This window comes from Neolamprologus multifasciatus, chromosome 13, assembly GCF_963576455.1.
Source record: "Neolamprologus multifasciatus chromosome 13, fNeoMul1.2, whole genome shotgun sequence".
In the NCBI taxonomy this organism is placed as follows: Eukaryota; Metazoa; Chordata; class Actinopteri; order Cichliformes; family Cichlidae; genus Neolamprologus; species Neolamprologus multifasciatus.
This window is the reverse complement of record NC_140451.1, coordinates 15743824-15761469: the sequence shown is the minus strand read 5'-3', so window position 1 is coordinate 15761469 and position 17646 is coordinate 15743824. Positions and strand designations below refer to the sequence as shown.

The window sequence follows — 17646 nt, the reverse complement described above, 5'->3', positions numbered from 1 at the left end:
TTGCAGAGCAGTTGTGTTTGCTGGAGCTTATGTAAACATGTCAGTGTAATCAACTTCTGAAAACATGACTTTCCCGCAGAGGAGGTCGAGAGCATCTATAAAGAGACAACGAGCATGACAGCAGATGAATTTTTGCTGCTTGTCCAGAAACCATTAAGCAGTATACACTTGTCTTCTGAGAGGCTCTTATCAATGCCACTATGTCTGTTTTCTGCAAATAAACTCGTTTCACTTGTTCTGCCAATCACCCAAGAGTCAAGGTGCATTCTGAAGACGTTAACACATCCTCTTACGTTTACTAAGACAATATATATTTTGTTTAATTCTGAGGAAATAAGAGGAAATGGCTTTTTAAAAGCAAATTATTGCATCTGGACAAGAAATAGTCCAGCACATAACCCCAAAGTGTACTTCACATGAGTACACTTTGTTTTTGTGCAGGTTGCACAAATGAGATGTTAATGAAATGCTAATTTGTGAAATTTAGAGTTGGTGTCTATTGGAATTGTGTTAATTTCAGAAAGCACAAGATCAGCTAAGCAAATAGGATGCTGGCTCCGGATTAAATTTAAATGTAAATGACACAAATAAGCTATTGAGCCTCTGATTTAACTTCCTGAAAACAAAGCAAACTCATATTTTGGTGTAAATGTTGATACAAGTAGAGGAATTTCCATCAATGGCAGCTGAATTACTTATTGGATAAATTAGCATCTTCTTGCACGACAATGCAGTATAAAAGAAGTGATGGTTTTTATTATACCTTATATTACACCTGTAAAGATATAGTTAAGTGGGAAACACTCTATTATAAGGTTCCTTTTACAGTGTTGCAGGTCTTTACTGGTAATGGGAAAGACTGTACTCACTGTAGAGGATCGTTCCTTGTCTGGATCTGGTTTTCACTGTCAAACAGAGAAAAACGGGGGTGTCCTTGACTCCTGCGGGTCGATTATTGCTGACACCAGAAGGCTGGAGAAGCAACGCCAGTGGCCGTAGCTCCAAGTAGGAAGTTCCATCGAATGAAGGGATATATACTGTGGCATCTGGAAACAAGCATTAGATGCAAATTGATGCTTTGAGCTTACACGGTGTAAGAGAATCAGAATTGTAATATTACTTGGACAAAAACAAAACCTCATACACACTTTACTGTCCATTAGACAATATACTTATATATAAATGAAGAATGACATATCTTGTAAAAGCAATGCCCTACAGGGCTGTTGTTTGCAAACAGAAGAGCAAAAACTGGCTGCTGTGTGCCTTTGCAGCATAGACAGCCATCTGTGTGCAGAATCAGCAGGGCCCTGTCAGGGCTATGTGCTAGAGTGTCATTTCCCATTGGATGACAAAGTGATATGACTATAAGGAGAGGTGGAGGAGGTACACACTCAGGTCATCAACTTCGCAAGCCTGTGATGATATGTTGGCCTTTACACAAAGGACTTTGTACACCTGGTGGATAGCTTACTGCTCAGGTACATGACAGCCAATTCAAAATAGGCCACCTTGGCTTCAGCTCAGGGGATTCTAACAAAACAGTCCAGCTCTCAAGTTGAGAGCTCATAATATACAATATGTGTTGGGTACAAAAAAAAAAATAGAGATATTTTTTTATTGTAAGATATATGAGAATGTTCTTTCATGACTCCAGTGTTCACTTTTTTGCGTTTTGATGTTGGATCAAATGGATTTTTAAAGTAGGATGTGAATGATTGACAATATTTAGAACAGACTACAAAGTAAAAGAAATGGAATAAGAAGAATATAAAGTTGTAGCAGAGGAAATCTCTAGGGATGCCTATAATGGAGGCGATATTATAGACTAACTTTATGCTTATACAAGGTATGGTTAAAAAGTTCTTGAACTCCATCGATAAAAAGCCAAACCCCTGCTATGTTTATGAAAGTACAGTTCTGACCACTTGCAGTGATAAGAGGGGTTAGATCTCTGGCTGCAATGCTACAGGGAAAGCAGAGGTTGGAGACCGTGACATGAACAGAATTACTACGACTGTGTGCAACGAGCTTGCGATCTCATCTCGTTTGACATGGTTGCTTTCAAGATGGGGACCAGAAATGTTACCACTCGCAGTCAGTTGCCATCTTCAAAACGATTATGATATGTTAAGAAAGCGATAAAATGGCAATAAGGCAGAGTACATCTGCTGTTTGTGACTGAATGGAATCATGTTGGCAATTACGTGCAATCTGTTTGTGATAATACATGATCAACTGAAGTAAATTGGCAAATATCGTAAATCTTTTGCCATCTGTTGCAAATCTGCTGCCTTTAACATACACAAAAATTCCTATTAACTACTTAAATTTGAGTCCAGCCACATACTTACATATCTGAAACAAGAATGTAGAAATGGTTCCACAAACAGTAGTTGCTGATGAACAGTGATTTAACGGTAAAACGAGAATGTAACCAGCTGGCAACCAGAGCCAGATTCCCTATTGTAAAGAGATACATGACAGACAAGTTGAGCTGAATCTAGTTGATTGCAGCATGTTGGAATCTGTCCATGTTTATGAAATATCATTTGCAAACCTTCCCCATTCTTTCTGGAGACAGTTTGCCTCCCACCGGGCAACCACTTGGTCACAGGACGCAAAAGTTAGCAAACCTTGATTTTTAGTTGTAGCAAGGAGATTGCCATTCTTACTTTACTCTAGTGTGACAGCACCAGAGGAGGTAGAGGCCTTATGTTTTTATCTTTTATATGAAAAATGTGAGGATTTTTGACTAACCACAGATGTTATTCAAGTAATGTGCTTATAGACATGTATATCTTACCACAGCTCTGTGACACTACACGTTTATTTAAAATCAGGTTAAAGGTTAATCCGATATCTAATGTTTTCCTGCAGCAAACATTGTTTTTTATATGTGCTCAGCCTTACTCACATTATGCAGTATTGTTTCAAGGTTTTGAGAAAATGCATTCTCCTGTGGTCACATTTATGCAGCGTATTGTAGCCTGCTACTGGTTTGTGTAACTGGCTGCAGCTCTTTTTCGAAAATTACTGTTGGGCTGCTTGATTTGTGAGTCAGGAACTACTCTTGGACAGCTAATGCCTTGTTAGTGGGTTCACTCATGGCAACAGGGATAACGCAATTCCTCTGTATCAGTCATTCGTGTCAACAGGGCATTCTGAAAATGGCCTTAATGAGCATAGGAAAAGGATTCAAGTCGTACAGTAAGTGAAAATATCACCAAGGTGAATTGCATGGTTTGACAATAAGGACTGTCCAGTGGCCCGGGGGACCATGGGACACTGACTTGGTCCAGTTTAATGATCAGTCGCTAGACCAACACCAGAGATGAGTTTCCCGTCATATCATTTTTCACATAGTTATATTCCTTTTTTTTATTTTTTACTTTGCTTGGACTGAAGAGCCGCTCAGACACTTTCCTACCCTCGCTGATTTCCTGACCAACCAGAGCACACGAATCCTCCGAGTTGCACATAGAATTATGTGGAGCAGACATGACAGCCAATGCTTCAAATTACACAGAAAGAGAAAACAAAAATTGTGTTGCTTTTGTTGTGGAAGGCGTGGTTTCCTTGGGGGTGAAAATGATAAATCAATCCTATAATATCTGTTGGTAATTTCTGAGTAAGGAAGACTGAGTTGGCTCATTTTAAAAGGCACCAGCTATTACAGCAAACACACACTAGATGCCCACATAAAGAGCTGCCAGCACCTAGCCAGTGAGTTGGCAAAGCAGGAATCTGACAACCCCTCATCAGGTCCAATTAATGTCAAACACGAAACGGAAACAAAAACAGGAAAGGTTCACCACAATAATGTCTTTTCATTTTTTTTAATGGTTTGTTATTTCTCCCAACTACATTTATAGACAAGGTTCCCACTTTCTGATAATATCATCTCCATGGTGGCACATTCGGCATTTTATAAGATGATTTTCTAACAAATATATTTGTTACTGTTATAAATAAAATCAGTATAATTAGCATGATTGTTTGGACTGGATAAGGTCAAAGGAAAAGATGTAAAAAGATGCAGATAGATACATAAAAAGGCACTTTAGGGAAAAACAAAAATGAAATGAAAAAGCTTCTTGGACTGATGTTGTGGTTAAACAAAAGTAGTTAAGGACTCAATTGAAAAAAACTCAACTTTCATTGTATTATTCATTTCTGGCCAACATCCAAAACCATGGCTTCAGATTCCCGAGAAGCAAAGACTCAATGAGCTAAAAGCAGGAGGTCATGATCAATACACACCAAGCCTGAATAATGGTTTCACCTTTTATATCTTCTTCTTTCAACCATTTACTCTATGATGGTGTGTGTGTGTATAATTTTTGTAGTGTCTTTTAACTGATTTCTTGCATGCTTGATAGAAAGTCTTTGCTGAGGTCTACTACCTACTGTGCCTTCTCTGAAGAGACAATTTATCATACCTTAAAACTCTGATATGCTCAGCTGGACTGCTTTTATCTTGACAAAACCATGTGATGGGTGGCTACGTAATATCGAACACTCACTGAACCAAAAGCACTAGCCTGGATTATGGTACACCCTACCAGCGGGGCACCTCCAGGGCCAAACATAAGTGAATGCACTCAAGCTCCTTAAGTAGAAACTGCTCATATGATTCAGACTAAAGCTGACTCCGATGTTTTGGGTCATAGTCGTTATTATATAGCATTTTATCAATTTTGTGATAAAAGAGATGTGTGCTGGCTGCAAATGTAGAGCCATATTTCTTTGTTGACTGCTAACACGTGTAGTTGTGGTTACAGTTCTAATGGAGCTGTGACCAAGTATACATATAGTACATACATACATACTGTAAGTAAACACATTCATTATATAAAAAAAAGGAACTTATGATCTATTAAAAGTATCATAATTATTACAGAAAAATAATAATTCGTAAAATAATTTAAGGAATGAAAAGCAAAAGGGTGGATTATGAATGATAACAATATAGATTTCCTTCATTTCCTTCTTTTTCTTCCTGTTCCTTTTCTTTTAGCGTAAAAAAGTATATTTCTGGAACACATTTAATGAACCATCCACTTACAAAACAGATGATGATCAACATGGGGTGCCTTAAGAAAAATAAGTGTAATTTCAAACAGTATGTTTGTTTTTTTCCACACTGAATAAATCTATTGCCATTACAAAGAAAAGCTACTGTCTTAACTTACTGAGACAGAGCACTGGGACTCTTTAATTCACTGTTTTACTTCAGTCTTACATGGCTAAGTAGGCAAAAACTATGGCTCAGATGAAATTAGCCACTCTCGTGTCGTGATTCATTCTTAACTGTTGGTAACACAATACTTCCTGGTTGTTGTTATTATTATTATTTTTGGATATGTGAAGTATGACTTGTCAGCGTTTCATCTAGGACACAAACAAGTCCACATCATTAGTCACTATGCGGTATGACGTGTCTATAATTAACTGAGAGCAGGGGTGACTTGCTCCACTGTTCTCTTGTGCCCATTACTTAATTCAACAGGATGTGAAGACAAGGTTGTCACCTAGCAAAGATGCTGCAGCAATTCACATGCACAGACTTTGTCAGCATGTAAACAGCCCCGGGACTCTGTCTGCGGGCGAAGAACTAGTCTTGCAAAGCACATCATACGATGAGTGCCCACATGAGACTGCGCTCTGTTAAACCTGAGAGACTAGACTGCTTTTGAGGAGGCGCAATTTCACAAACTCAGCAGAAATGACACCAAAAGGCCACTGCTGATATTTAAAGGAAAAGTTTATGACAAGTTGAGGAATAAGCAGGAACTCACTGCTTGGAAAGGAAAGGCTGAGGGCACAACCTGTGATCGTGAGAATGTATCATCAGCTCTAACATAACAGTGGATATATTTTATCACGGTGGGAATTTACTACATATAATATGTAACAATCATGTCATGTAATAATGCAGGCTTGATTTATCAGGGTTCATTTCCAATTACGGTACTGAAGTCAGCCTTAAGCTTGCTCATGTGCAGCAGCTACAAATGATGATATTTTGTGACACTGGTTGAAAGAACAAATGAGTCAATGAATGAATCATATTCTCTGATCTCTACAGGCTATTTAGACGCTGGCCAAAGGATCTTTAATAACCGGCTTAACAAAGAAGCATCTCTGTCATGCGAGCAAAGGGGGGGCACCGCTTTCCTCGACATAGCGCTCTCCCACGGGAAAATCGAATCAGTGTGAAGCCTTAAAAATAGCATCACTTTTGTTACAGCGCCTGGAGAGAAACATAATATTTCAGTTGATTACTTAAACACCTGTAAATTAGCATTTTGAGAACACATGGCAGATGTGTCAAATCAGGGTGCCAGGTGCATACAGGCTGCTCCTGCCACATTAATGACTGTTAATATTAGCTTTGAGCAGCGTTCTGTCAGGATTCCACATGTTTCATAAACATAAGATTATGCCATCTGATTTAGTCATTTACAAAGGTTGCAAAGGTGAACACAAACCTAACACTGTTTTTGGAGCAACTTTAGCGCGAAGAAGAATGTAAATCTCTCAAAATTTTCTCTGCACGTATCACATTTAGTGGCTTCTGTTATCAAAAGATCCTAATTTAGTTAAAGCCCACACAGAGAGCATTCAAACTGTCAGAGAACCGAGTTTCTCAGAACGAGTAATATCTGCTCACATGGACACAAATAAGCAAAAATTGAAAACGATTCACAATTGATGGCTTCGAAAAAAATACCTTTTGAAATTGTTTTTATTTTCATCCAGCAGAACATTGCTTTTGGTATTACTCACAACTGAATGTTAACTGTGTCCTCTCCCTTTCCCTGTCTAGCCAACTGCTCTTGCACATGGCACCTGCAGCTCAAACGATAAGAGTGGCAGGTTTAACACTCAAAATTTATCTGTTGTTACTTTTAAAACAAGAGATTAGGCAGAAATGGACAAAGAAAGGCTTCAATTTTCTTTTTGTTTATCACTGTAATTTTACAGAAGGAAATAATAGGCTTTACAGGAAGATTCTTATCGACTGTTGTTAGCTAACTTAGCTAATGTTAGCACTGTAGTTGCTAGTTCCAGTATCATGATTTGACATTTCACCCACAAATTTTAAAACAGCACATCTTCTATCATCAATAAATATAAACAAAGTTTTCAGGTGACATATTTAACTACTACTATTTATTTTTTAATATAATTTTTATGTTTGCCTGCTTTGTTTTCTACTAATATCTTAGAGTGGATGGGACTAATTGATAAGGGGATGCAGTGATTTACGGCTTAAAATGTGCAACAGGTTCCACCTATTTCAGGCAATGATGTTGGAGCCCCACAAATTACTAGTCATATGCTCTCTTGCCTCAAAATAAACATTGTTTTTCTACTATAGGTAGAAGTCATCCAAGGAACCAGCACTTCTTATACTTATGCTCCTGTTTTCTTGGTTTTGAAAGGACAGCCACTGATAAAAAGAGGCTAAATTGATACCATTTGATTTCCAGTCCTCATTACGTTAACTTTAATTGCCCACCATATTGTAACAAGAAACAGGTCAAACACACCACAGTTAATTTAACAAATGTAATTAGCCATCAACATGTTTAATTTATATTAGAAGTACAATACCCTTTTAATCCGTGTTGAAATGTTAATCATATATTGTAGCTAGACTGCACTGCACACTGCTATCACAACACAGAATTTGAGATTTCTCTCAGCAGCTTGGCTTGCGTTATCAAGTACACAAACTATTAACTCACACATTCTAGTGTTACTTCTGTTATCCCTGACAGGAACTGACTACAATGGCAAAATACAGGAAACATTTATTTATTTATTTTTACACTTTCAGGATATCATGCATGGTAACAGAGGGATGTCAGGAGGTACATCAAGAGAACTGTGAAGGAATCTGCAAAGGAACAGCTCCTTGGTATGTGCGTGTAGTACTACCGTCTCCCTAGTATTAGTGTCGTAGTGTTTGGTACAAAATAAATATTTTTTGGTTGGGACAGACGTGAACGCTTCAGCTGAATGTTGAACAAGTGCTGCAAGGTCACATTCTCATTCTCAGCGTGTTCTAGGGGTGAACTTAGAAGCACACCAAAGGTTCGAGCTGCTTATATAGATCTTTCATTTCATTAATCATATACTGAATAATTCACATCACTCAAAATTCCTAATGCAACCAACTATTCTCCCTCATAGTGAAACCTATTAGCCAAAGAGGCTCAGCATATATTAACCAACATAATTTGTTGGCTGTCTCTTGATGATTCCACTGTAGAGGTCACAGTACAAGTAGGTTTTTAAGCTTTGTACAGCCTGTGTGTGTTCTATGTATTGTGTATATGAATGTAGTGTAAACACTACCAGGTGAATGCAAAAGCCTACCTTTTTCACAAAACGTTCCAGTGAAATGAAGCGGACAGTGACAAGAAAGCTGAGCTTCACCAGGCGGCTGCAGCTGAAGGCACGTCCCTCCGTTGCGGCAAAGACTGTCGCGGCAAACTTGAGGTTCATTCATTGGATGTTCTGGTGCTTGTGTGGGAACTGCCAACGTTGTTGCAAACACTATGTCAAAGGTAGGTGATTGAGCTTCCAGACTTGAGGAACTTGTTGTGGAGGCTTGTATGGCATGCACAGTGAATCTGGAAGATTGATCAAAAGTTTGAGTGGCCAAAAGCCAATCTGACATAAATTATACAGGCTTTTAAAAATTCTGATTTGAATTAAGTGAAATTACTCAGTAAATAAGAGGTGCAGTCATTTAACAAATAGACATATTTTTGACTGCAATCCCGGAAAGAAGTAGAGAATTCAAGTGTTATTTGTCATGATTACAAGTCAGTTTCCCCCTGGCTTCGGACAAAGTGTAATGCACCTTGGAAAAGTGAGTACAGTGTTTTTAGCAATAAAAACCAAAAAATGCAGAGACTTTACCTGCATCGAGCTATGTTGCTGCCAGCAATCGCATCTGATGTGTAGAAGCTCCTCCGTTTATTAATTTCAATGACTTCAAGACAGCCAGTGTAGTTGTGGAAAGGTTCTGCTTTCTTAAAAAAAATAAAATAAAAAAAAAATCACAGAATTAATTTTATTCAGAATCTTTAACAAGCAGTAAGTTAAAAAAAACAAACAAACAAACAAACAAAATTGTTATGTGGGATCAGGCCCTGGAGCTTTGCCTCACCTCACTGAGGACTTTGGTATGGTCATGGAACAAGACTTTTGAAAAACTGTCAGACTCCCAGAAAGGAGAAGCAGAGCTCTGCTCACATTATATGCAATGAATGCTACTGACCCAGTTAGGCAGTGGAAGGAATATATTGAGGATCTCCCTAACTCCACTGACATGTTTGTGAAGGAAGCAGGGACTTAGGAACGGCTTGGCCATTACTGAGGCAGAAGTCAGAGTTGTTTTGGTTGACATGCCCCCACAGCATTGCATGGAAGTCAGGGACAGTGCATCTGGATTGGGAAACTAGAGATTTTGGTTCCCGTTTTCCAAGAATAAGAACCAGAGGGTATGCTCCAACTTCAGGGAGATCCCACACCTCAGCTTCCCTGTTAAAGTCTATGGAAGAGTAACGGAGAAGAGAGTCCACCTTTTAGTCAAGTTGTGAGCCAGTAGACCAGCTCTTGACCTTCCCAAGAACACTTAAGGGTGCACAGGAGCTTTCCTAACCAGTCTAAATGTGCTTTGCAGACTTAGAGATGGTATATGACCACATCCCTTAGCTCTGGGAGTGTAATTCGTCTGAATCATTGTTGTGGGCTATTCTGTCCCAGTAAACGATAGTGAGAGCTCCCTCCTTAATATGTCTGGGCTCATCCTTAGAGACAGGGTAAGGGGCCTGGCCATTCAGAAGGGATTCAGAATATAGCAGTTACATTTCTACATTATAACAAGCTAGTTGAGGTGGTTCAGACTAGGATGTCTCCTGTGCACCTGCTAAGTGAAGTTTTTCAGGCAGGTCTCAACAGGAAGAGACCCTGGGGCAGACCCAGGACATTAGAGAGATTATATCTCTCACTGGGTCTCAGTTTCCCCCTGAAGTGCTGGAAGAAGTGGCCATGGAGAGTGGCCTGGACTTCTCTGTTTTGACTGCTGCCCTCATGACCCAGACCCATGTGTGGATAGGTGTATAGTAATTATAAGTTGTACCTGACTGAGAATAAACTGTTGTGGCAAACCCCCTGTGAAGACATTGTTCGTTCTTTGGATCATGTGTCCCAACCAGTAATTGCTTGCAGTACTTTTAATTTTCTCATGGCCAGAAAGAGTGAGCTCTGCTTCACAAGGTGCCAGGCGTTGTCTGTAGAACAGTATGAACACATCAGATCAAAATGTATAAGAAACAGAGGTACACAACGTGTTAAAAAATGTGTTTTGTATTAATGTTGTAAACAAATCAAACATTGTGCATTATCTGTATAGAAGTCTGTATAGATGTTAGATGTTATTTTCTTGTATGCTGTGGTACTATGGTAGATAATTAGCATATCTTCCAGTAATTTCAGTAAATGCCGATGGTAAAAATCTTCTCACTAATGACATTTTGAACTCCATTTTGTTTTTGTCGAGGTGTCCTATGTAAGCGCGAGTCTCCACACAACTATTTTGGATCCACCCCACAGCCATTCATAGATTTCAAAAACCAATTCTCCACTCTGCAACAACAAGGGAGAGCAGATAATTACCTAAGTGCAGATTCTGGACTAACCAACTGCAGCTTGAGGGTACTCAGGCCACAGATGCACAGTCCCCTCTACTGCGTCTCCTGATACTCCTTGTTCCCTAAGTGGAAGTTAGAAGGTCCACGAAGCAATCTAGTCTGATTTGTTAAGCCTGTACTTTGCAGGCTGTTGCATATGCCGGCTAAACACTCGGGGCACTAACTCCGAGCTGCATAAGTCCTTCCTCCAGAGCCAGCATGGAGAAGCGGTTAATTTAGAAGCAGTCTGCCAGAGCGGCCTGGCCAGCAGCCAGAGGGCACTGTGTTCACTGTCCTTGAGAAGTCAGCCCCACTGGGTTTCTATTTAACATATTGAAAAGCGTCTTTGACGGGAAGATATATTAAAAGTCTATAATGAGTTAGGCGGTGACGTTGAGGATGGCCGTGGTGGTGTAGCTGTGGGTCAAATCAGACAAAGATGGACGGACTCAGCCATCAGACAATTACAGAGAATTTGCTTTGTGACACCAGAAACTATTTTTCCACACTCCCAACCCTCTAGTTATGACAGCTCTCTTTCTTGCAGTGTCTCAAGGGGTTGGTACCGAACATTATGATTGATTTCTACTGCTGCTGTATTTTTCTTGTAGGAAAGAAAGAAGGGTGGAGCCCTGTAGCCTCTCAAACCTGACTGGTCTCTTTTATATTTAGAGCAGTGCTGCTTTCTGCCAACCCCCCGCCAAAAAAACCCCCATGAGGTAACTTTCCCACTCAGCATTGTTCTAGCAGGAAATCATTTGGTAAACCATACTCAGTCACATTCAGTATTTCAACTTTTATCTGTTTGCATCTAAAAAAAAAAAAATCATAATCACCAACCCAAAATTAATTTCTGTCTCTGTCTTACAATCTGAAACTTTTTTTATAAGTCAGAAATGCTCAAGTCATTGTAGTCTCTACTCAAATGCACAGTAAAGTGGTTTGATATGAGATGCTCTCTGCTTTGTTTCAGCTTCCAGTTCATACATAATAAACTCTGTGTCTTGAAGCTAGACCACAATCTTTCTTATGTCAGAATATAATGGAAAGGGCTGGCAGCAAGACTGCACATGGGCTTAGAAACAATATAACTAAAGGGGCCACAGCCTCACTTTAAATCATTTAAACATTGATTTTGTGCTCAGCTCTTGCTTGTTAATCTTTTCGTAATGAAAAACTGCAAATGAAGACTTTAGAACAGCCAATAAAACACAGCTAGTGATCACTAATGCATTTTAATAGGCACATTCTGATGCTTGTTTTAGTTCTTCAAAATGAAAGCCCATTTGCCCATTTGTAATAAAATCTAAATTCTTAGTCTGGTGATTCCTGCCAATTACGTATTTTCCCCCTGTTTTAGTTATAACCTTTCTCTAAAAAAAAAAAAAAAAAAAAAAAAAAAGAGGAAAAAAATCCACCACACTTGGGATGACTGAATAACTAGGGATCAAGCTAATACCACCTGAGGTGCTCACACAATTCAAAGAAAAATTGTATATTACCAGGCCCTAATTAGCTTATCATTGTAATTGCACTCCTTTTCTCAACAGGGGATGCACTTGAAACGGAGACATATTAAAATGCATCTAGGTTGATGTCTATGTAAATGCACCCTGTCAATTAAAAGATATAACATTAAATTGCAACATAATGACATCTTTAGAAACAAAAATAGATACAACTGAACAACATTAAAATGAGCTGACTGAACATAACATCCAACAGCAGTGCGTTTACAGCCTGTTCTGGTATATGTGTTTTGAGCCACTCTATTCAGGTCCAACAATTATTAAGAATATTGAAACATGCACACATTTACAGAAATGCAATATATAAAGCAAAAAGACTTGAAACTTGAAAATCAATATTTCATATAACCAGTTTTATTCTTCAACACAGCCTGAACTCTCCTTTAATTCCTGTAAGTAGTTCTCAGGAATAAATCACCAGACGTCTTGAAGGACATTTAAAGCACTTCTTTGGATGCTGGCTGCCTTTTATTCTGTTCTCTGTCAGGATGGTCCCACACTAATTCATTAATGTTAATGTCCAGGCTCTGGGGAGGCCAATCCATGACTGATAGTGGTCCACTGTATTTTGTATTATCTGGTATAGTTTTACTGCATTGGCCATGTGTTTGGGGACATTGTTATGTTGAAAAAAAAAGTTGCTGGAAGTCAGATGCTTTCCAGACAGATAGTTGAATAGTTCATCCTAATCTGATGATATTTTTCTGTGGTGAGAACTAAATCAATTTTGCGAAGATCCTCAACACTACTGGGTTAAATGCAGGCCAAAACAATGACATACCCTCCAACGTCTTTTACAGATGGGTGTAGATACTCATTGTTGACCTCTCTTGACCTCCTCTGTATATACTGACCAAGGTTTGAACCAAAACTTTCGAATTTGGATCCATCACTCCAGAAGACCCACTGCACTGATTTTCATTCCAGTTCTTCTCTAATTTGGCATACCGCAACATTTTCTCCCTTTCCTTAGACTGGCTTCTTGAAAGCCATCCTTCCACTGAAATCATTTCTGATGAGATTTTAGCGAACACCAGATGCATCAACTGAAAGGTCTGCTACATCTCTCAGGTCTTGTGTCAGGTTTTTGCTGGACTCTTTTTTTAAACATTGATTTTGTGCTCGGCTCTTGCTTGTTAATCTTTTCGTAAAGGGCGATCGTGGCTCAAGAGTTGGGAGTTCGCCTTGTAATCGGAAGGTTGCCAGTTCGAGCCCCGGCTCGGTCGTTGTGTCCTTGGGCAAGACACTTCACCCGTTGCCTACTGGTGGTGGTCAGAGGGCCCGGTGGCGCCAGTGTCCGGCAGCCTCGCCTCTGTCAGTGTGCCCCAGGGTGGCTGTGGCTACAATGTAGCTTGCCATCACCAGTGTGTGAATGTGTGTGTGAATGGGTGGATGACTGGATATGTAAAGCGCTTTGGGGTCCTTAGGGACTAGTAAAGCGCTATATAAATACAGGCCATTTACCATTTTTTATTTTTAAGTATATGGCATTCAGATACTGTAGATAGTTTTTTTTTTAAATGGTAAATCATCCACCCATTCACACACACATTCACACACTGGTGATGGCAAGCTACATTCATTTAGGCCTGCCAGTTCTTGTTTTGTCCTCCTCATGTCCAGTTTCCCCTCCCAAAAAAATGTAAGGACACTACATGTCATGCTGATATATGCCACGTTTTTGGCCAATAGCTCCTTGAGAACCAAACTGCTGGTATAAAAATACAATATTATGTTGGTGAAAATATGCTGTCTTTTTATTTTATCCTTGAATCATTCATATGTCAGTATTAAGTGGGTAACATACAAAAACATTTCTCTGAAAATGGTCAGACAAGGACAGTACTGAAAATGAGTAAAAAAGCAGCCAATGTCAAGGTCAAACTTTGAGAGACCACAAGAATATCCAAGTTAGACTGGTTCATTGGAAGCAAAATATGACAGATATATCCTATCAGGACCTGGGGACTTCTAGTCCATTGTTCACTGTCTTTTTTCCATCTCATCTATATAATGCAAAAACAAGTGATGTGTTAGGAACTCAAGCTAGGTCCTCCATGGCCTGTTTCATGGCCAGGTCTGGCAAAGTTGTAAACGACTTATGCTACAAGAAACACAGATAATGTTTTTCTGCAGTCAGTATTGCTTTTGCCAGCTTAAGGCTCAGTCCATTCAGTCTTCTATAATGAGTGACAAAATTTCTTCATCTGTAGCACAAAACTGAAACATGTTACTGGCATAGTTTGGATACTATATTCATTTTCTGTAGTGTTGTCTTCAGTACTAAGAAATGCTGCTTTATATGCTATTATATTACATATTTAAAACACAACACAAAAGGAGCAAAAGCCATTGTAACATCAGTTTTCAATACATTATTTATAGTGTTTCACTCAGTACATTCAAGTTGCATTCAATGTATTCAGACTTTCATTCAATGTATTTGAATTTCACTGAATACACCCAGACTTTAATTTCATACTGTGTATTCAAGTTTCTTTCAGGGTTCTTTCAAGGTTCAATCAATCAACATATTCAGACTTTTATTCTTATATATATATATATATATATATATATATATATATATATATAATTGCTTCATAAAGGGTAGAGGGAAACACAGATAACAATAACAATAACAATAATAATAATAATAATAATGGATTGCATTTATGTAGTGCTTTTTGAGACCCTCAAAGTGCTTATGCAGAGCTCTACAATCTAAGACTTGATAAAAAAATAGAATACATACCTGATATTTACAATGTGAACTGTGCCATCATTAACATGAATTAATGTAGTAATCCATGTAACCTCTTCCTCTTCATTACAGCAAAAAGCATACTGAAACATTAATAGGGAGCTTCATGGGCTTTTTATTTCATTACAGAATATTTGTCTTTCGAGAGCAAAAATGAGAAAATATACTCATTCAGACAATACACAACTTGAATATTGTCATACACAATAAATGTAACCTACCTGTAAGATTCCATCAAGAATGAAGAGTTTCATGAAAAAGAAATCCCCGTTAACAGGTCCTTGGTCCACATATAGTATAGTTCCTTGGGCCACAGTGGTTTGAAATCTCACAGTTATATTGTTGAGAGTGCTGAGGTCAATACCTGGAAACTCCAGGTATGAATTCCCAAAATAATGAAGGTAGCTTGAATCTAGGACATAAAAAAGAAAGACAGATCAATTGGGAGGAAAAGGTAAAGGTCTGAAGTTTCCTGTAAATTCCACTGAGAATCTCGACTGATCCGAAAAGAGAATTCAGCTTTTCATTTGGTTCCTCTACAGGAAAGTTTAGTGCATGGAGTAGGATAAAGAAAAGGCTCTTAACAATTTTAAAGATTCAGAATGTGACACCTGAGCAGGGCAAGTGGTTGCGCCACTTCTCCTACGGACTTCCTGTTTTTTCTGCCTATGTTGCTTCACGAATGTAGATGCAATCTTTATCCATCAATTGATCTCGGAAATATGGATGGAATACATTAAAAAGAGATGAGAGATGAGAGGACAGTCAAAAGAAGATGCAAAAAGGGAATAATTACTATTTTGAAAGCAGATGAAAAGACTTATGGACTCTTCAAATATTTTCTCTTTCACTCACTGTACACTCATACTATAAATAGTCTTATTTGCCAAAAAGCTGTGAAGCATGCAAATGGCACTATATTAGGTGAAAAAGGAGTCTTGGCTGAAATGAACATATTCATACAAGTTTATTACATGCCTCATTTTATAGTGGAATAACTTGGCTTATATCATCCATGAGAATGGGCAATTATGGGTTATTTCAGTAAAAGTTCCACTGCCCGCAAGCTTATTGGGGGTAGTGACGCTGACAACTTTAAAAGACTGACTGAGACTGCAATTGGAGAAAAGCATTAGGGTGCTCATGCTCAATATATTTCTCATTTGAAGGAAATATTGGAATTTGTTGCAGAAAAGTCAAAGCCAAGAGCCTGTTAAAATGAAAAGCGTTACTGGATGCACCTGTCTCATACTCTATTGGCTCTCATCTTAGTTTAAGAAAAAAAATTATACATATAAAATTTTAAACCAGAGAAATCAGACACTCCTTTAAAGTTGTTGCAATGATTAATCGGGCAGTTGCAAGTGAGACCTTTATCAATATTTGTTAGACGTCAAGTCCTAATAGGCCAGACCTCCTTTGATCTGACAGCTTGCCCCCTAGGACATTTGGCAAACAAGCTAACCTAAATACCTCCATTTTCTTTCAAGAGAAGTATGGCCAATACCCTGAGGAAAAACACACGATAACATAAAGTAAGAATTATAAGGAACAGACCTACTGCGGTGTGTGAATTAATGAGGATAAATGCATGCAGCAACAATGCGGTGCTGTCTACTGCTTCTTTCCTGACAATAGGGTTTGCCAATGCTGATGATGGAAAATTACCCCTCAGAGACAAAGCTATTCATTAATTTTAAAGCCTTGTTTAGTCTGATGTAGTCTTTGATGCAGTCTGAGGCTGCTGCCAGGAGGCAGTATCACGCCTCATTAGCAGTTAGCTTCAGTCTTTTCCTTCAAAGGTCTCCTGTTTTTACCACTACCTTACACTCTCATACCAGATGTTTTTTGGGGTTTTTAATGCGAATGCCTCAAGTAACCAGTCATGCTAAATCTAAATAGTAAATGTACACAATGCAAACTATCTTATATTTTCTCACTTTCATATCCTGATAATGCAGCACTAGGTTTCTCTTTTAAAAAAAACAAAAACAAAAAAAACCCACAGTTAACATACTGCTGACCAAGCAGTTTGCCACTTCTGGGAATATTGGTTGATACAAATCTCTGAGATCAGATTTAATTAGGACCCGTCTTAATACATGACCATAAAGGAGGTTAGAAAATTGGTATGAGTCATATTTAATGTAACATAGAGTGGTGGAGCGCCATGTTGCAGCACAAAGTGTAGGTGGAAGCCAGACAGGTTAAAGCAAGAGATATTCAACTAGAAAAATATATTTGGAGTAAATGTGAACTTAAGATCACTTAATAGGAGGATAGACTCTGGGCAGTGAGAATTAATTGATATAGACTTAATGTCCCATTTATTTAAAAAAGGCAGGATATAAGTCCTGTTTGGTCCCTGATTTATTGGCTAAAGTAATAGACTGACTGATTGAACTTGTCACAGGACAGAGATATAATACTGCTGAGGATCATTCCAGGACCTCTGCAATTTCAGAGCCCCGAGGGAACACAAAAGGTCATTGTGTACTTGGAAAAACTGGCTGAAAATATCTTATATTCAATATACCTAATACAAGAAGACTTAACTGAATATATTTACACTGTAGACAATAAATGAATCCTGTAGAGAATAATTCCTAAATATAATGTGTTTTTAAATGTAGTGTCTAAT

General features: G+C 38.5%; 1 protein-coding gene across 4 annotated transcripts in view; it reads right to left on the bottom strand.

Annotated features, from left to right (window-relative positions):
* eys (EGF-like photoreceptor maintenance factor) overlaps positions 1 to 17646 on the bottom strand; it is a 166654-nt gene that overhangs the window by 57449 nt on the left and 91559 nt on the right. For all 4 annotated transcript variants that reach the window (XM_085183233.1, XM_085183230.1, XM_085183231.1 and 1 more), the window contains 6 exons: positions 15227 to 15417; positions 14997 to 15088; positions 10166 to 10316; positions 8941 to 9053; positions 8392 to 8648; positions 870 to 1046 (listed from right to left, as the gene is read on the bottom strand). In XM_085183233.1, coding sequence (XP_085039359.1) covers positions 870 to 1046; positions 8392 to 8648; positions 8941 to 9053; positions 10166 to 10316; positions 14997 to 15088; positions 15227 to 15417 — 981 coding nt within the window. The remainder of the gene's footprint in view (positions 1 to 869; positions 1047 to 8391; positions 8649 to 8940; positions 9054 to 10165; positions 10317 to 14996; positions 15089 to 15226; positions 15418 to 17646) is intronic.